Source organism: Pseudonaja textilis, chromosome 2 (genome assembly GCF_049901715.1).
Source record: "Pseudonaja textilis isolate UNSWEBS1 chromosome 2, rPseTex1.2, whole genome shotgun sequence".
NCBI lineage: Eukaryota > Metazoa > Chordata > Lepidosauria > Squamata > Elapidae > Pseudonaja > Pseudonaja textilis.
The window spans coordinates 194,851,263-194,872,634 of NC_141991.1; the positions used below are offsets into that span (position 1 = coordinate 194,851,263).

The following is a 21,372-nucleotide window of genomic DNA, read 5'->3' on the forward strand; positions in this document are numbered from 1 at the left end:
AAGCTTTGTGTATTCCAGATGTGTTTGACTGTAACCTAGATTCATAACTATTCACCATGGTTACAGCATATTCTATGAGCTACAGTCCAATACATCTGGAAGGCACTAGTTTGGAAAAATGTAATCCCCTATTCTCAACACTAAAAAATTGCATGAAAGAATTTAGCATAGACACATTAAAGTAGACATTTATGGAACTGAAGCATTTGCATCATTGCAAATACTAAGATTCTAACCCTGACTAAATGCTAGAAGTTTACAAAATCTGATTTTAGATTAATTTGAATTTTACAGACAAGACAAATGAGGACTGGAAACCTTTTTAAGAATATGTTATGGTGGCTAGTGTCAATAGTTTTGCATATTTATTTATTCATTTATTTGTTATCTTAAAAGCTCCATTTTATCTCAAGAATTTGTGGTAGTTTCAAATATATTTTATGTGAGGTTGATCGGGGTGAGAGAATCGGATCTCCAGTAAGTTTCCATGTCTGAGAATGGACTCAAACCCAGAATATGCTGGTCCTAGTCCAACAGCTTAACCATTATATAGATAGATAATAAAAATATGCTAACCAATGACTGTATCAGTAATCCATCATAAAAGGAATGAAGCTATGGAAAATTAACTATCCATCAGGCTTGTGCAGAATTTTTCGGAAGATGGTACTCTATTATCATGCTATGTATTATATAGCAATATAATTGTTAGGAATCTAATCCTAATAGAGTAGCTTTCAATTCTTTTTTACTTCCCAAGATCAGCAAGTATAACCTGATGGACCATGAAGTGTGATTCTGTACTATATGAAAATTAAACAGCACAACTGACTGGTTGTGTACCAAGCTATCATGTCAGTGACACAAAACTAACATTCCAAAAGATTTAAAGATAGGGAATTGCAGCTGCTTCTCAAATCAGACGCTTCTGATTTCTTTTTCTTTCTTTGAACTAATCAATCCATGCATTCCATTTCTTCACAAGCTGCCTCTCCTTCCTTTCTCTTTCTATGGTATAACCTCTCACCTGGCATATAACTGGCTAGAAAATGCTGCTATGCATATTAAATAATCTCCCTCACTACTCTTGTGGGATGAGGACTGGAGTGGGGAAAAAATAACTAGGTCAAACACTGGCAAAGCAGTTTGCTCAGTGAAACCATCTAATCTGCCAGCAATGCACTTCCAATATAAGGGATAAGAAATCAATTACAGAACTGAACAATTTCCATGGCTTTTTGCATAGCAGATTAAACCACTCCCTGAAAATTTCACGAGTTTCTATTAAAACCTGCATGACAAATGGGAGGTTGAAAAGTATATTTTTAATGAGAAAACATTTGCCAATGCTATGTACGTATGTGTTCCAATTAATTATGAAACCTATGCTTATCTGATCCTTTTTGGATCAGTCAAGATTAAACAGACCATGGAGAAGAACTTATTATACTTAATAATATTAAGTTTTAGAAAGTATATAATGATATTTTGAGTTGTAGTGTTTATCACATATATTATATATATATACTGTAAACATTATAAATATATGCTGTAATATTAAAAATAACCTATAATATTAGTATAATTATAAACATAAATATAAATCATATTATAATCAATACAAAATAATTATGGAATATTTATTATATATATATGCGATCATATAAAGCATGACTTGGATACTTTCAGTAAACTATTTTAAAAACATATTCTTTCAAGATTATTTTGCTAAACATTTAGAATATAAAATACAGAAAACCAAACATTAAAAAGTAAAAAAAAACATTGAAAACTACTTGGATTAGAGCAGTTATTTTTGGAAATATTAATTGAGCAAGTAATTGTTTGTTAAATAACCATGAGAACTATGAGAATTTAGTACAAATGTCAACTATTTAATATAAACTCAAGTTTGCCACATTTTAAGAAAGCAGAAACCATTCCAGGTAAAAAAATAAAAATAAAAGTACCCCCTTTCTAATTTGAAGCCAATAATGTATTTGATGTATCCTGCAATAAAATATTGCTTCTGAAATTTATATGAAATAGAAAGAACATGTGTTAGAGACTTTGAACTTCTTAAACTTCATTCCTAATCTCTCTGTTTAATTAATATAAATTACAATATATTGAATCCCTCCCATGAGTAGATTACTTAAATGTTTTATAAAGTCCAAGTAATACACTATCTACATTACACAACCCAAAACACAAATGATGGTATACACAATCTTTTGGCATCCAGATTTATTTTCAACTTAGAACTGCTTATCACCATAAATTTTTCAACAGTGATTACATCATGTTTATTTCTGTATCAAGTACAGCTGATATAGCAACAATAACTATTTAGAAGAAAATGATCTAGCTACTGTCATCCATACTTTTGTAACTTAAAGATCAATTTCTGTAGCACATAAAGCTACTGCTACTAGCGTTTACTGATACTGCAAAATAAATCTCATATCCACCCAGCTGTGGGAAGGCAAAGTGTATTTTAATAGTAGTTGGTAAGCTGTGGCAATTCAAGAAGATGTTTACGCACTTGCACCATATTACCGGTAATATAGTAATGCATATGCAATGTGCATGCAATTTCTTTTACTTTGTCCAGGATCTATTATGACTATGTGGTTGTATTTCTAGTGATGCTATTTCTTGTACACAACCATCCAAAGTAAGCCTCCTTTGGCTTGTTCATTCAATTGCTCTGTCCCTTTCCCCTCCTCCCTCCTTTTTACAATGTACTCTAATTTTCTATTTTATACAAGGACAATATTTTCAAGCTTGTTTTTTTTTCTCATCTTCTTCATTAATTCCTCTCACAAATAATTTACTATCTTCTATTTTTTACTTGTGTAAATACTAATATTTATTAAGATATGTTAAGATATCATTTTTAATTAAGGTTTATTGAGATAGTTAAATTTGTTACATTAAAAAGTAACATATCATTGGGCATATTTGTCTGCGGTCTTTTGTCCTTGTAAACAAACCCTCTCCTGTCTATTTTGAACAGTGCAGTACTTGTACATTTACACAGCATAGAATATGACAGGAGATACCCCTTCATAAAAGTTGACGCTAGCTTGTAAATAATTTCAACCTGTTTTGGAGAAAAGCAAACATTTCATGGACACTTTCATAGCCTAGATTGTGCAGGATCATAATTCAGAACACAGTGGTAGGATTAAACTAGAGTAGTTTTTTTTTTCCTATCTAGAGGCACTGGGGCATCCTTGTGACCTGTTGCCCAGTATCAATAGACAGGGAAGCCCAAGATGAGAAGGACCTTCTGCCTCCCACCATAAGGGGGGGACTTCCAACTTCATCTGACTGCATAGCAGCAAACTTGTCGGTTGACTCTGGGAAATGCCAAGTGAGGGTGGAGGAAGTGAGTCTGCAATCATTCCCATGGCAACGTGCCTGGAATGTCTTTGCATGTAGGTGGGGAGATGGATTCTGCTGGGGGAGGGGGTATGGAGGAATGCAGAGGTAATCATGAGCAAATCTGTTAATAGACAGCAACTCCTGTCCTGGGAAAGGAGAAGCATGAGAAAGACTCAAAATAACCCCGTACTGATTCTGCATTGAATGGGGGGCTGCTATCAAGACTTTCAAGATTCTGTTGTTAATGCTTGCAGCAACAGAGTTCAAGCCAGTGTCTCTTTCCTGACCTGGCCTACCTCGAAGGCTTCACAAAACTCTTTGCAACTTGATTTCTGTTAGTAGACTATTGCTCCTTTTATATAATTTAACACGATGCCCTCGGGATCGCATGTAGTTCCTGAACAGCTTTGATTCATCTCCGAAGTTGCTACCCAGTGAATATTTTTCAACCTTGCCAATGTGAAGATGTGTGGAATTGAAGTCCATACAGCTTAAAGTTGATAAGGCTGGGAAATAAAGTGTTAATGTGTCAGAGAAGCAAAACTATTAAATGTATGGGAAGGAAGTATGTTCACTGGACTTAATAAGTTTACATTGATTTTAATTGCATGTTTTAAATGAATGAATTAATTAAAGCATCTATATGACTGCGCAGATCACACTATGTGAAAATACTGCTGTCCTGGCCTCACTCATTTTTTGGTGATTGGTATATCAGTCAAAGGCTCTATTCAAACTTTAGTATTAAAAAGGTTGTGTACCACTACTTTAACACCATGCAACTCAGTTAGCTAAGATCAACACAAAAGGAGGATGACTTTTCCACAAAAGCTCTTAAACTAAATGCTGAAGACTTGCCAATCTACTTTCTTATCAACCTTTACTAAACTATGTGAATCTTATTTAGCAAAACTTTTGGACACAGAGCTGATAGTTCAGCAATAGTTTAGCTGGCAGACAAGGTCTGGATATGACTGTAGCAATTAAAAAAATCACCCTTATTATAGTGATTTCTGGGAACACAGAACAATTTGAAAATTTTAGTTTCAAGATGGTCCACAGACATTACTTTTGCGAAAAACCAACGCCCTTTGTTTAAATAATGCATCTAGTGTGATATAATTTCATGAAAAATAATTTCATGACAAATTTGCTATATAGCTATTTGAGGTTTTGGGTTTTTTTGCCCTAGATCAACTTGTAGAGAAAGGGCAATGTAATAATGTTTATTATTATACAGTGCCTAAATCAGGCCTGAAATCACTTCCGATATATAGGATATACCTACCTTGAAATTCTGGGGCAAATTATATTGAATTAAATTTGCTTATGATCAGGAATTTGTTCAGAATAGCAAAATTAAAAGGAATTTAATTTCTAATTAAAATGTATTCCTTTTTCCTCCATGATTTCTTTTCATGATAACAGTGTCACTAAATAAGAACATTTTTCTATTACTATATTTAAACAAATAAGAATTAGAATTTTTATCTTTCATAATGCAAATAATCTATATAATCTTTCCACAAAATCTAATTCACCTTCTAAATAATCCTGCATGTTATATGTCTTATGAGACAATGGCAATGAACATTCTTGAAGTATCAAATTTAAAATACTATATTCTGTCTAATATTGGCCTTTAATGTTTGCAAATACAGTAGTCCTTGACTTCTGACTATAACAACCTAAAATTATAGCCATAAATTGTGTTATTAAATAGATCACCACACAATCCTGCTGAATTTTGTGAAACTTTTTGTGGTAGTTGTTAAGCAAATGTTGTGGGCATTAAGTGACCCTGCAGTTAAGTGTGTTTGTTTTTTCCAATTGGTTTTTTGGGGGGTCAAAAACTGGAAGTAAATACCAGAAACCAGCAAAACCACTAAAATTTGTGATCACATGACCGTAGGGTACTGGAAATGGCTGTAATGTGATAAAACAGCTAAATAGATAACGAGAGAGAAGATACACAGGCATTACTTCTTGACCGTAGAAATTCCTTTGATATATAGAAATTGCCAGAATGTGGGACATATGATAGTTAAGGGATACACCAGCAAGTCTAATCATTCTTCTGAATAATCTTCTAAATCAGGGGTGTCAAACTCAATTTCATTGAGGGCCACATCGGAGTTGTGTTTGACCTTGGGCCAGGAGGGCATGTCCAGGGTGGGTGTGGCCAGCTGGACATCACTCGTGTCGGGAGTGTGTGTGGTAGACCAAGCGCTCTGCCAATGAAGATGGAGCTTGGGCTACACGTGGCCCTCCTGAGCTCCATTTTCTCTAGCAGAGGGTTGCAGGAGGCTGTCACAGATGAAAATGGAGTTTGGGGGGCTGCACATGGCCCTCATGAGCTCTGTTTTCACTGACAGGGGCATCAAAGGCCAGTCCTTCGCTGTTTTCAGGGTGGCCCCACAGGCCCAATCTAAGCACTCTGTGCGCCGGATCTGGCACACAGGCCTTGAGTTTGATACCCCTGTTCTAAATGAATAAGAAACTAAAATAAATGTGAATTTGAAGAAACAGTGTTCAGAACAGAGGAAAAAAAGTAAAACAAGAATGTGGAGTATTCTTAAATTGATTTAACTTGTATATGTGTCATGGTCCTTCAAGTCAATTGTGATTTCTGGTAACAACCTGAGTAGGTCCATGCATTTTTCTTGGCAATAATTTTGAAAGTAGTTTGCCTTCTCCCGAGGGCTGAGAGGAAATATATGAGTGTATACCTGTTGCTAAATTAACCATCTTTGTTAACCATGTGTGCAATGTAATTTCACTACTTTATATACTACAAAGCCTCTTATTCCACATTTCCAATGACAAAGATCCTCACTAATACATTTTTCCATTCTAACATATAATGGCTAGGTATTATAGGGAACATTTCCTACAGTTTCACAGATAAATTCGATAGCATTTTGTGATTTCTTCCTTCAAATCTATTAGCTACATAGCATACAAGTGGAGATGGGAACCATATACAGTAAAGTCATGAATTACAGCATTCTGATTTTATTTATATGCTGGTCCACATCAACTTTTATCAGCCCCATAAATAGAATATCATTGGACCACATTCTGATTTAGCAGATTTCAAAAGCGAATTGTCATTAAATATTACCAAACAAATTAATACTGTTAAAAAGCTATTCTTCAATAAAGGGTCAAAAAGAAGGCACACTCCAGTAGGCATGTTTAGTAACTAATCATGGTTTCCAGGAGTTAGTAAGCTTCAGCTTTCTGTTTTCTATTGCACTTCCTTTTGTATGTCCTGCCAAGTAAACCTTTTTCAAGCGTGGATCAAAGTGGAATCTTTCCTGTTTGAGCACTTAGACCAATCCCACTGTTTTAAATCAAGCAACTACAGTATGCTACAGTTCGTCATCTGACACCACCCGCTGCACTGCTGTGAAAACAATGATCTCTGCTTCCTATTCCATAGATGAAAAATCTTCAAAACCCTGTCACCAATTTAAATTTCGGAATGTCACTTGCTGTTTCATTTTTGTGGATTCCTAGCTTATAGGATAACAATTTATTTTACAGCAAAATCTTCACACTGTAACTATAAACCACTTCACTTTTTACAGAGTAAAACTGCAAATCAGCACAAAGGAAGCAAAGTAAAGTAATATGCCGAAACATAACAATCTAAATATAATAAATGGTAGAATAATGCTAATATTAATTTTTAAAAAACTTGCCAAGCTATTCCATCCCTTTTTTACATAGACAATCTGAAGCTGATAGGAAAAACACCATCCAAAACAGAACCATCAGCACCATTAGTATGTACAGCCAAAATACTGCAATGGGTTTAGGATTGGGCAAATGTGCTATCCTTAGCGTTAACAGAGTGGGGATGGGGTGGGGTGGGGTGAAAACTGAAGGAATTAAGACGCTCAGTCAAAATAATATCAGGAGTTTGGATGATCACCTCAAATACTTAGGCATCCTTCAAGCTGACAAGATCAAGCACACTGAAATAAAGAAGAAGGTTGGTCCTGAAAGGGAAGATGATCTTAAAATCCAAACGCAGTGGTGGAAATACCACCAAGGAATGAACACCTGGTTAAGAACCATGGTGGTGCACTGGTTAGAGTGCTGTACTACAGTCCACTTCTGCTGATTGCCAGCTGCCTGCAATTTGGCAGTTTGAATCTCACCAGGCTCAAGTTTGACTCAGTCTTCCATCCTTCTGAAACCAGCAAAATGAGGATCCAGATTGTTGTGGACAATATGCTGAGTCTGTAAACCACCTAGAGAGGGCTGTAAAGAACTGTGAAGTCTGCTACTGCTATTAGATATACAGCTATTCAAGCAGAACTAAAAGCCTTGGATAGAAAGACTAGAAAAATAGTGACAATAAATCATGCCCTTCATCCATGGAGCAACAATGATATACTCTATTTACCAAGGAGCACAGGTAGCTGTGGAATGTTTCAAGTACACCAGGCAGTTAATGAAGAAAAAAGGGCCTTGGAAGAATAACTGAACAACATTGAAGACAATTTAAGAATACCAGAGAGACCAAACTGGCCCATGTAAGACCAAATGAGGAACAGAAAAGAGATATAGCAAAGTACATTAAAAAATCCAAAAAAAATATTTGGCAATGGTTAACAGCATGAAAAAGCAGAAGAGCTGATTCTAGCTGCCCAATACCAAGCCTTAAGAACAAATGCATACAAAGCTAGAATTGAAAAGGCAGCAGACGACGACAAATGCCGACTCTGCAAAGAAGTTGAAGAAACAGTGGGCTACCTGGTTAGCTGCTGCAAGATCACACAGACTGATTACAAACAATGTTGTAACGAAGTAGTAATAATGGTGCACTTGCAGATCTGCAAGAAATACCATTTGCCTGCAAACAGGAACTGGTGGGATCACAAAATGGATAAAGTAATAGAACATGAAGGTAGTTTAAAATTAAAACAGACAAGTACCTGCCACGTAACACCCCAGATTTAATAAGATAAAGTCTGGATAGTGGACATAGCAGTGCCTGGAGACAGCAGAAGAGAAGAGAAAGAACTGAAGAAAAACACAAAATGCAAAGACAGCAAATAGTAGAACAACTATAGCAGAAGAAAGCAAAGATAGTACCAATAGCAATACTGAAGGTGTCTTGGATTCAATCCCAAAACATCTGAAGCACCAGTTGAATACCATCAACATTAACAAAATCACTATCAATTAATTACAAAAGGCATCTTTACTTGGAACAATCTGCAATGGTACCTTTGACATCATCAAACAACATCTGTCTATCCTAAGTCTTTGGGAGAGACTCAATAAGGGGGTAAAATGCCAATTCCAATCTAAACATATGGCTCACTGTGTGATCAATCATAATAAGCATAAAAATGTGATAGGATAATCAATCAAGAAGTTAGAATGAAATAAAACATTCTTTTTTCTTCTTCCTGACCCAATAGGGCCTGGCAGGGATTGAATACAAAAATGCCTATTTTGCTGAATATAGATCAACTTTATGATTTGATTTCAACTGATCTTCAGCTACCTACTCTGTTAACACCATGTATCATAAGATTATAATGTCATTAAGGACAAACCTAAATTATATAGAAGTATTGCCTTTATCAAATAAGAATATTCTTGGTTCATGAAAACTATATTATTTTATACTGACTGTTGCCAACCCACCCCACAAATGATTGCATCTTTGCAAGATGTAATATTTAATTTAACATTGGCCTTATAGTTTAATGCAGGAGTGTCCAATCTTGGCAACTTCATGACTTGTGGAGTTCAATTCCCAAAATTCTCGCTGGGGATTTGGATGTTGAAGTACACAAGTGGAGTTCCTCAGTGATGCATACTACAATCAGAAAGATCTCTAGGGAGATAATATCACCTATATTCTTTCTTGGTTCAAATATACAATAGATTCTTTCTTTTGCATACACTAACTTATAGTAATTAATACTACTAATATTTTTTGTCCCTTTGAATCACTCTTGACTCTGATGACTGCCTGGACATGTCTCTAGAGCAAAAGTCCCCAAACGTGGCAACTTTAAGACTTGTGGACTTCAACTGCCAGAGTTCTCTAGCCAGCTGGAGTTGAAGTCCGCAAGTCTTAAAGTTGCCAGGTTTGGAGACCCCTGCCCTAGAGGTTTTTTGGCAAAATTTTCATAAGTGGTTTGCTACTACTTTCTTCCTAGGGCTGAGCAAGAATGACTGGTCCAAAGTCACTGAACTGGCTTTGTGTCAACTAAATTCTAGAAACTAGAACTCATGATGTTTTAGTTTCTAGCCTTCGGTCTTAATCACTACTGGTGCTCCAAAACACTAACTAATTGGCGTATTATTGCCAGGCATATATATGAATGCTCTCAGTTGTAAAAATAAATTTCTACAGCCAATGTAATTTCCAGGCATTCTTTCCAAATGTGATCCTTGCCCGATGTAATTCTCAAAACCCATGATCTAATCGGGTATTATGGTTTTTGAACTCCAATACAAGGAATCATGCAGTTCTTGAGGATTTTATGTTGTTCTAAATTTAACTAGATTGGGTGCATGTAAAAAATTTTGCCACTTCATATAACAGACATACAAAATATAGAAGAGTGGTGTTAATAAAATGAAACTCAGTTAAACTATGGGTAGCTGTACTTAATTAAGCAGATATATGAAGTAAGAGAAAGGAAATGAAACAATATAAAAGATTTAGCTGAGAAACACTAGACAACGATGAAACATCAGTACACATTGCCTTGTTACTTAGTTTTCTCAACACAAAATAGTTTAAGAGGAAATGTTGCTGATATATAGTATAACTCTAAGGGTTTTTGAGTAAACAGTGTAATCCTTTACAGTAAATTTTTATCCCAAGATTACACAGAATGATAATATTTATGGAAAAATCATTGGAAATAATGGACATAAACGAAGTTATTTAAAAGTAGGAATACAACCTAATAGGATTCTTAATGAGATTTCTTATCAACTATTTGATGAAAATGGATACATCTTTAAATCTCAAGGCCATGGATACACTTTCAGTCCTCTTAGCACATTAAAAAAATACCTTTTACTTTTGGTAAGTCATTAAAAAACATAAACAATCATAGTCGACATGCACTTTCAGATGCATATTGTAAAGAACATAAGGATTTATCATAAAGCTCCCAGTAACCAACAATGTAATGTGTCAATCGTGAATTTGTAAAACATTCTTACAAATCTACAAATAATAATTGCTTATTCCTCATATACCCATTAACTTCTTAAATATCAAGTATGTAATTATGTAGAAATCTGAACTTTCTGAGATGTGATTTTAACAATGTTTTATTTTGTGGACATTTTTTCTCCAGTTACAAAACCTTAATTTATCCAAATAGAACCTATGTTTCCAAATTTCTCATTCAGACTTTCCCCAATTTAAAAAAATATTTTTGAACAACCCTTATCAAACTACCTTTCTGAAATTTTATATATTTTATACGCAAAGAAGAAAAGTTTTCTGCTATAATTCTTTTCAAAAAAATTCCAAAATACAGCCAAGTTCCATGTGATTTTCTGATCATCACTGATCTTGAGCACGCTAATTCTAAAATCTCTGTATTTTTTTCTAAAACCAATTAATTATTATCCACAAGTAAATATCTACTGCTTCTGCAAATTTCAGCCCATTCTGTATATTTATGCTTTTCCCATCCTGCTCAGACATACATATAGAGTTCACTTTGGATGGTGTTCCAAGTCAATGGACAATTATTACTTTTTTATTCTGTGTGTGTGTGTGTGTGTGTGTGTGTGTCAGTGTGACTAGATTAATGGGCCAAGAGATTGCTATGGCTGTAGTGTACTTAAGACTTCAGTTTAAGTGATATCCTTCTTGATAAAACTTAAATAATATGGGATGGATTATGTCATGAATTCACAGTTGGCTAAACAACTGTATCCAACACATAGTCCTTAATGGGTCTATGTCTACAGCAAAGGAGGTAAGCAGTGGAATATCACAGAAAGGTTCTATCTTGGGTTCAATACTCTTCAGCATTAAATATTTAAATAAGAGAATAGAAAGAACGCTCATACAATCTGTGGATTCACAAAGCTAAGGAGATTTGTAACATTCCAGAATCTTGATTCAAGATTCAAATTTTGATAGACTTGAACACTGAGCTCTATCTAACATAATAATGTTCAATGGTAAAAAATGTAAGGTTCTGCACTTAAGGCAGAAAAGCCAGATATATAGGTACATGACTTAGCAGTAATGTTTGTGAAAACATCATGGGAGTCTTGGTGGACAGTAGATTAAATATGAACCAGAAATATGCTGCACTGTGAAAAGAGCCAATGCAGTTTAAGGCTGTATCAATAGAGATATAAGGCCAGGGAAGCAACAGTATTGCATTATGTCATACAGGTCAGATCACACATAGAATAATGTTCCCAGTTCTCACTGTTCACAGTTCTCACGTTACAAAAAGGACATTGAGAAAGTTGATAATAGTTGGAAGAGAAGAGCAACAAGAATGGCAAGAAGCTTGGATACTAAATCCTACGAAAGGCTGACTAATCTGAAGAACAAAAGGCTAAAGGGAGACAGGATAGCAGTCTTCCAATACATGGAGGGATGACATGGGGAAGAAGGTATAGATTTATTCTCCAGAACCAAATGCTTGAATATGGACAGAGAGAGATTGAAGATTAAAATTAGGAGGAATTTCCTGACTATGGGAGCTATTGAGCAGTTAAATATCCTGCTTTCTGAAGTTGTGGGAGTAACAGGTAAAGATTGAACAGCCATTTGTTCAAAACAATACAACATAAGGATTCCTGCACTGGGCAGGAGCTGGATTAGATGACCTTTAATGTCCCTTCCAATTCTATGATGCTATGAACTGTTGATTCAAGCCAAATTCATATGGATTATCTGTTATATGTGAGTAGGAACACCACAGGGAAAACAAAAAAAGCTAGATGTAGCACATACAAGGGAAGCAAAATATTTGGCAGGACAGGCAGAGTTTGAGATAATATAAAGGTTAGAAGTAGTGATGTTAGGAAAAGGCCCCAAATGGAAATGCAGAGATGAAGAGGGGAAAGGTGTCATCAAATAAAAGACAAAATGCATGGTGAGCAGAATTTTGACAAGGCACAGATCACCCAACCTGGGCAAATGTGCAATGAAAAACTAAAACAGCAGCAGTAAAAACATCAGAAGATAGGTTTCAGTGAAGGGAAATAGCTTGAGGGACAACATTACTGTCGGTGACTGTTTAATAGAGGATGGGAATAAGGAGCAGCTTTAGAGGAAAACAGGGGATGGGACCGACAGAGTTTAGGTAATAGGAAGTGATATATAATGAATAGGAATAACAGAGAGGGTGGGGTTGAACGTGCAATGTTTGAAACAGGCATCTTACTGCAAGGAATTTTAAGCAGTCAGGTGAAATACTGCCTCTTTGGAGACCTCACATTGGCTGGGAGGAGTCAAAAAAACCTAAACTGACATAACTTTATCAAGAAAAAATAAATTAATAAACAATAATGCTATAGAATTTACATAGCCACTTTATATTTGCTCACTATGACATCCTTTCACTTTTAAGATGATGCAACATAACAGTGTTTTATGCTGAAATGGCGTAAGCTGGGGGTGGAATGACAAGATGGAGCAGCCCTGTGTGGCCACAACTCCAATCCCACATTGAAGTGCCACTGAGTCCCAAGTTCTGACTGCTAGTTAAGAACATTTCTGTGCATAGGCCTTTAGCAATAAATCAGATCTGGTCTTTCATACCTGACATTAACTAATTTTTCAAACATTTTTTTGGGGAGGAAATCATTCGTATGTATGTATGTATGTATGTATGTATGTATGTATGTATGTATGTATGTTATTCTTCATGCAGTTTTCCCTGGATATTTAAATTAGGCTCCATTTCTACTGCAAATCATCCACTACTGTGTGTTTTGTACTTAAGAGTCCAACTGGATCAAATCAAATGTCTCTTTAATCCAGGGGTAGTCGACCTTTTTATACCTACCACCCACTTTTGTATCTCTGTTAGTAGTAAAATTTTCTCTAACCGCCCACCGGTTCCACAATAATGGTGATTTATAAAGTAGGGGACAAAATCCCTACCGCCCACCATGAAAGCTGGAACGCCCACTAGTGGGCAGTAGGGACCAGGTTGACTACCACTGCTTTAATCCAATATGTGGTTCTTTATAGGGACCAACCAAATACATCAACAGCACTTCAATCAAAATATTAAAAAAATTGATAATAACACAGATAGTAGAATATAACCTGATATTCTATTATTTATTCAACAGTGAATCTGTCTAATGCAAATAAAATTAAAAGAAATTATGTAATATTCTTGGGTGATATTTTTGTTTACAAATGAGTAATTGTTTTTTTTCTCTCTTACTGAGATCTATAACACTTCAATGTATAGTAATTAGAATATAACATTTATTGTATGAGTATGGTAAGAGTAACTATTCACTAGTTATTACTAGCCCTGGAAGATATTGCTCTAAGTGTCTACCATTTTAAAGAAGAAATTACTAAGAATATTATAATACCATCTAATCACTAGATTATATATCAGGACTTGAAGCAATATAAAGAAATGTTGCAAAGTAATTTATGTATTTTTTAAAATTAACATTATTATTTGGTGGAATCAAAAGATGTAAATATTTACTGTTATTTCCTAAGTGCCATAAAAACATTGAAACTGAATTTTCTAGGTCTAATATTGATTTTATTCTGTGTTTCTCCAGTTCCTGCAATTAGTTATGCCATAAATTTTCCAAATAAATTTCAATAATGCAATCCTCAAACAGGGATGCACGTACAAACAGCTCAGGATTATACCCAATGTAAAAAAATCGCCACAAACAAAATTGGAACAGCAGCAACGAATACATTAGTTGCAGAACAGCTGTCTCACTTGTTGAACAAGATGGTATAGCCCAGGGGTGTCACACTTATGTTGTCACAGGAAGTATTGTGACTTTTCCCCCCTTTGCTAAACCGGGAATGGGTATGGCCAGCATGTGATGCATCTGCCCCATAGGCCAGGAGTTTGACAGCCCTGGGATAGTCTTTTCAAATTGTATTTGCAAGGAATCTTAGAAATTGTAGTCTTTATGTCTTGGGGTTCAAGAGGTTGGAAGAGCGCTGATTTATAGACAGAGCTTTTGAAACGAGCCATTAGCTGTGTTTTCTGAAGGCCGGGTCATTATTTTATTATTTGGGAAGGCGCCAAGGTGGAATTATGAAGTTAGTAATGAAGGGAAAGTATCTTTCAACTTGTAAACCAAAAGTCATGGAACTGGAAGATGTAGATATCTCCTAAATTGACAACATGAGTTACAAGAAAGAATGGAGGCAATAAACCAAAGAATTTCATTGAGAAATCTTTTTTATTTTCACCATACAAAAAGTATCCTGAATGTGCCCAATAATCCAATGGCAAAAGACTGCATTAATATAGTGTACAACAATGTTTTTTCTGTTTGGAATACTAGTAAAGGATTTCTGTAACTTGAGTCCAACTATATATTAGCAATAGCACTTAGATTTATATACCGCTCCATTGTGATTTACCGCACTGAGTAGTTTACAGTGTCAGCAATTTCCTCCAACAATCTGGCATCTCATTTTATCAGCCTCAGAAGGATGAGTCAATCAGGATCGAACTCCTAGCTGTGGGCAGAATTACCTTGCAATACCACATTTTAACCACTGCACCCCCATGGCTTTGAACTGATGTTTCATCCAGAAATGTTGCAACCAGAAATGTAAAGATATAAAACAAGTTATTTACTTCTTCATTTGTAAGGCCTTCTAGCCTAATTTTTTTGTTTTGTACAATAAAATACTTGATATCCTATAAAATTAGGTTTGACAGCAGCAGCCCTCTAAATATTTCTGTCTGGAACAATTTTAACTTTTAAAACCTTTGAAGTTAGGACTTGACTATCCAAGAACCTGATTGTTGTTGTTTTTCTAATATTGTTATTATTAATAAACTATCGCATCTAATTTTTAAAAAATTCCTAAGAGGTTTTCCAAAAGTCACAAATACTCACTGAACCCATTTGTCCAGACATGTAAGAAAAGGTTTTTTCTTATGTTATTCTCCGAGTACAAAATGTACTTCATCCAAGGTATCTCTTGGTGGTAAATCATGCCACTAATGCTCCCTTTTAAATAATCTTTAAATTCTATTGTTCTAATTTCATGGTGTTATTTCAAATTATTTATGCAATAATTTGGTGCTCTTAGAAAAAGGATGTTCCAAAATATTAATAAATTAACTATTCAGATTATAGGATTTATATAATGCATTTTAAATTGGACCCTAATGGTGTTTTTCCCATTAAGGATCTACACCAGTTCAGCTTCAACCAAGATCTATTACTGTACAAGCTGCTCTCAGACCATCATTCTTGGATTCTTAATATTTCAGCTGAGAGTCTGCAGATTGCTGTCATCTCTGAAACATTAGCCATGTTTTTCTATTTATTTTGTCTTGAATTTCAAACTGACTTTTCTTATGTTTTTGTATATTGGACGATTTGCATATTACTTTGCAAATCCTATTTGGCTTAATAAAGGCCAAAGGCCATTACTCTTACCATGGATTACTTTAAAAAAAATTAAAAACATTAAGTTCAATAGCCTTTACTTTCAATGATCAGATGCTTTTAAAAAACTGGGTACATATTTTATAAAAAATTCATTTCAAATTATGGTTCCATGTATATAAAATCTGTTGGGTGCAGCAACCACCTGACTTTGGCTGATCTTAAAACACTTAAAGCAGACCCTGTTTGTATTCAGAGTTGAGAGACTACCAGGAAATCCCAGGGTTATAGGTTAATCTGGGAAGTAAAAATAATTCAAGATGACAATACAGTACAACATAACTTCCATACTGTTGTCAATGAAAAAAAAAACATGGATATGTTCACATAATCATCATGAATAGAACCTGACTAAATAAAATCATTTTTTTCTAACAATGAAGAGTATTATATAGACTCAATGAAAAGCTTTCCTTTCTTTTTATGATCTATGTTCTTTCTTGAATGTGGATCAGAATATAAATAGAAAAAGTCTTTGATTAAAGTGTTGCTTAAACTCCCCACTTTAGTTAATAATTCTGCTATTTCTTGGTAGCTTCCCATCCAATTAATGACTAGGTTTGATCCTGCTTGGCTTGTTAAGACTACCCAGGGTCAGTTGTGTGCTGCCCTGTAACTTCAGTAAGTCAAAAGAGAAAATAAATGTTAGAAACAAATGATAAATATACCTTTATTAAATGATAACTAGAATATAGGTCTTCTGCTGAACAAAATCCATGTCAAATACAGCAGATAAATAACATTAAGGGTAATTTTTGGATTGCTTTCCAATCCTAGGACATCTACTTGGAGTTGAGGGAAGCCTTTTTTAATTTCTGCAAAGTTTGTTCTCAGATTAATAAGTCTAGAATCATTCTGACACACAGGCTAAACACAGAGTGAATATTGTATGTTGTGTTTTAAATCTAGCAGGCCAAAATGTTTTCAGATGTTTGAAGAAACCCTCAAGAAAAAATTCAAATTTTCTGTTCCTCACAAAAAATCTTACTGAGATTTCTTTTAAAGGAGCCCATTACAGTTCTAATTTTACTTGCAATTTATTGAATGTCAACTCCATTTGTGTAACTACCAGTTTGCTGACAATAGTCTTAATCTACCAACCTTTAGAAAGCTTAATTGGAAAGCTCTGTACGCACATAATTGAAATGTTCATAGAAAAGTTGGTAGGTTTGAACAGTGCATTTGTTTTTAGACAAAAAACCCAAGAAAACTGTAATATACTATAACAATTTGGCTGCATGCACCCGTCTTAGGACCCATTCCTATTTTATCTCCATAGAGTGGCAACTGATATATTTCTAAATGAGGCACAAAATTATAGGGTCAAGTTTTTAACTAGCATAGCAATATGGACATTATTCTAACAAACAAAACTCCTTATGTTCACAAACAATGAAAACAAAAAATCTACTATTTATATATCAAATCATCTTAATTTAATAATAAAAAACAGACACACTGATTTTGTTACAAGACAAAATGGTATGGGTTAATTTCTCAGCTATGAGTAAACATTAACATTCGTAAGGAAGATACCAAGTTTCCAAATGGACTTTCCACACATCCCTTTTTTCTCCAATCTGAAATTGTACCTAAAGACTAAAGATTTTTTTAATAAATCAGCAACCAAGGAACAAATTTCTGATAACATTGATCTGCATTCCCGAACTTGGCATCCTCCAGACACATTGGAATTATAATGTCCAAAATCCGCAGACACCCAACTAATTTTGATAGTTGTAGTGTCATCACAAATGAAGGCATCAGCTCTGAGAAGGTTGGTGTGGAGTAGTAACTTGCCCCAAAGGTGTTATATTCTACCTGGATCTTCTTGTGACAATACAAAGAAAAGTTCAACGTCTTTATTTCACATCTGCTTGCTCCTGACAAGACTGAGTCGATGGAGCCCAAAGAGCACAGATCCTTTTCTTTGCACTATTATATTCTTGTCCTACCCATAACAATATGAACTACACAGCAGAACTTACATAAGAAAAAAAGGCATTTATGTTGCTGAGCAACCCCTAAATGCAGAGTTTGTTTTCTCAGCTACCCACCATTTTTAATTTTTCTTAATGGAAAACGTCCCTAAGACTGAGGAATTATTTCTGGGTACAAAACAGAGGCAGGCTTCAATAAAGCCATGAGCTCTTTGTGAGGTTCACACATGGCAGTTTTATAACACCACGCCTTCCAAGCAAACAGTACTGCAGACATTTTTTTCTCCAAGCCATTATTCCTAGTTACAGCCTCCCGCTTTGAAGATGCTACAGCAGGACATACATACTCTCACCAAATGGATACTGTATTTCTGTCCCCCATGCGTCTTTGATTTAGGGGGCTTGAACCCCCAAATGGCAACAACTCCACAGGTTCCTATTCTCACACCTATCTAGCTCACCAAATATAGGTGTTCCTGATTCAAAGCCTTCTTCTTTCTGTACCAATAAAAGATTCCCAGTTCACAGCCAGCCTCTGGCAGAAAGCTGGATCCAGACCCTTGCTTGCCTTCCACCTGATCTGTGTTCAGATCCTGCTGCCTTTCAAGAAAAGCCACAGCTCCAGGGCAGAGGAAGGAAAGACTCCTTCCTTCCTGAGACGGGAGGGAGCACATACTCAGAACCCTGCAGCCTGAAATCCTGTCCCCATCAATCCTAGAAGGCAGCTCCTTCTTCGGTCCAGCTCTTTCTTTCGGGTCAGCCTTGGCAAAGGCGGGTTGGGGGTTGTGTTTCTCCTCCTTGCTCTCTTCCCATTCCCACAACAGGCGTTTGCCACCCATCTCTGCCTGAAGCTCGGCATCTTGCTCTACTTCTCCTCTCTCCCTTTTCACCCAACCTCGCCTCTTTCTCTCCATTTTCGGGAAGGCGTCCACTCCACACGCAACCACCCACAGCAAGCCCAAGCAGCCATTCGACTCGCTGCAGACACGCTGCATGCTCGGAAAGGCAGGAGGAGACGGCGGGCAAACGCCAGGAGAGGAAAAGGGGCCGAGGAGGCTAAGGCGAGGCATCCTGGCATCCTACGCCCGGGATAACGCATCTCGTTAGGGATGGAGGTGGCAAAATCCCGTTGCAAAGATAAACAGGAATAAGGAATAATAAGGAAGCGGGAAGTGGTTACAATTCTCCCTTACTGTCCCTTCCCCAGGCTGCCGTTTGAACACACCTTTCATGCCAACGGACCCAAGTTCTGATTTCCTACGGCAGCTTGGCTACAGCCACGATGTGCACAACTAACTGCACGGGAATAAATCCAAATAACGCACGGCCACGATCCTTGTGAGCACTTTCGTGTGCATACACATACATACACACAACACGCATCAGCACACCCAGGATCACCCCTTTCTTCTTAGGGCTATAGGTAGACCTAAGCTCCTCCGCCGTCCCCCCCTTTCGTCTGGGACGTTGCAAGATTGGCACGGGGGAGTGGGGGAGGAGTGGGGGAGAAGCAGCTGCCCAAAATGGGGTGACGGGCGCCGCCGGCTAAATCTTACCCAGAAGCAGCAGCTTGAGTTCTCGGCGGGCGTCCCGCTTGTCTCGGCGGAGCTGCCTCTCGATCTCATCGTTGATCCGCCTGGCTTCCTTGGCTTCCTCGCTCAGGCAGCACGCCATGATGGACTCCAGAGTCATTCTTCCGAGCTGGTTCAGGCGCAGCCCCCCCCTCCCGCCCCCCGAAAACACGCAGACCCCGAGCCACAAAGCCGCGAGCGCCAGAAAGCCCTCCCGCTCCTCACTCGGAGCGCCCCTCCCGTCGGCAGGCGCGGGCAAAGGCAAGGCAAGCCCCGGGGAGAACCCTGGCTGCTAACACGCGGAGACGCCCGGGCACCTCCGCGACGTGCCCCCCCCTCCCCGGGCAGGTATCCCCCACCTATTTCCCCCCAAGCCTGCCTTTGGAAACCTCGCCGCTTCCGAGTCCTTCTCTCCCTTCAATCCTGCGCCAAACCGCGGAGAAACAGAAGCAGCAGCAGCCAAGCGCGCTGCCCAGCAAGAAAGCTAAAGCGTCCTGCTTGCAAAGAACCCCGCTTTGCTACCCCTTCCCTCTATTCCTGCGCTGCTGCCGCCTCCTCCTCTCCCGACTCTCTAGCAAACCGCGCGGCTCTTCCCTTCTCTGCCTGGAAGCCCTTAACGTCTGCGCCCGAAGCCGCCTTCCTCTCCGAGCCCGTCCATTTCCTTCGCTTTCTCCCCGCTTCCTCCGGCTGCCTTTTCCCAAACGCGGCGGCCCCCAAGCGTCGCGCGCAGGAGACACAGCTTCTGCCCTGGCCCCGAGAAACCCTCTGGGCTGCTTCTTGGAAAGCCAACTTCCCTCGCTAGGGAGCCTGAGGGAGAAGAAATAGGGAGGAATAGAAAGAAAGAAAAAAAGAAAGAAAGAAAGAGAGAGAGAGAGAGAGAGAGAGATGGCTGCGCTTGCTTGTCTTTGAAGGCGGCGGCAGCAGCAGCAGCAGCGACAGTCAGGGAGGGCCAGCTCTTCCTTTCTCGGTTCCGCCTTTCCTTTGGTGTAAGAAACGGGGGTGGGTACCGCGGGAGGCGGGGGGGGATGGGGTGGCAGAGACTGGTGCATATACTGTGTAGCCAGACAGATTTCAGTAGCTCAGCTCTCCGGGCGTGGTAAGGCAAGAATATGGCGGCTCTTTTCTCTTGCTTTCTGTTCTGCGTGCACCCCCCTCCCCCAGAAATGAAATCCCAGGGAAGTGGAAGCTTCACACCCGCCGCTTCGCACTGCAGCGCCCGCAATCACAAAGGGAGGACCGAACCCTTTCTCCCCACCCCCGCGAGGGGCTGCAAGTAATGCATTACTATGAGCGTCGCGATTATTCTCTAGGGCAGGGGGCTGCCGCTTGAGAGAAACGGGAAACCTTCGAATTAGTACGGTTTTAAATCTCGCCTCCCCTTCTTCAGCTCTGTATTCCTTTCCCTACCCTTTCCACGACATCGCGTGTAGGGCGAGCCTTCGCTTTCTCTTATTTTTAAAAGGATCCGGGACGCTGTTGGGAGAAGGGAGACTTAATGAAATCAGGCGAAGCTGAGACGAATTACGTGGGGATAAATCCGGTTCTTCAGAAATATTATGTCTGAGGTTAGAGGACCGTCACCAAGGGAATTGCATGCTTATCGCCTGCTATTTTGATATTTGTTAGATTTATATCCTACCTTTCCTGCTCCAGGCAGTATGGCTAGTACTCCTATAAGGTTTCCTGACAACAACCCTGTGAGGTAGGTTGGTTGGGAAACTGAGTGACCCAATGTTACCTAGTCTGAACACAGATTTTTTCCTCAGTGCTGGGAATAACAGTAATCGAACGGCATTGGTTCATTATTTATTATA

The 21,372-nt window shown here is 37.9% G+C and overlaps 1 protein-coding gene and 1 long non-coding RNA gene across 2 annotated transcripts in view; one reads left to right on the plus strand and one right to left on the minus strand.

Moving 5' to 3' along the window:
* Window positions 1-20,558, minus strand: part of LOC113438459 (guanine nucleotide-binding protein G(q) subunit alpha) — a 96,537-nt gene extending 75,979 nt beyond the window's left edge. Inside the window, exon 1 of the mRNA XM_026703833.2 lies at window positions 19,544-20,558. Coding sequence (XP_026559618.1) covers window positions 19,544-19,679 — 136 coding nt within the window. The 5' untranslated portion in view covers window positions 19,680-20,558. The remainder of the gene's footprint in view (window positions 1-19,543) is intronic.
* A 17-nt stretch (window positions 20,559-20,575) lies between these two features.
* The window catches only part of LOC148127302 (uncharacterized), a 38,639-nt gene continuing 37,842 nt past the window's right edge, over window positions 20,576-21,372 (plus strand). The window contains exon 1 of the long non-coding RNA XR_015742193.1: window positions 20,576-20,654. This is a non-coding gene — a long non-coding RNA (uncharacterized LOC148127302). The remainder of the gene's footprint in view (window positions 20,655-21,372) is intronic.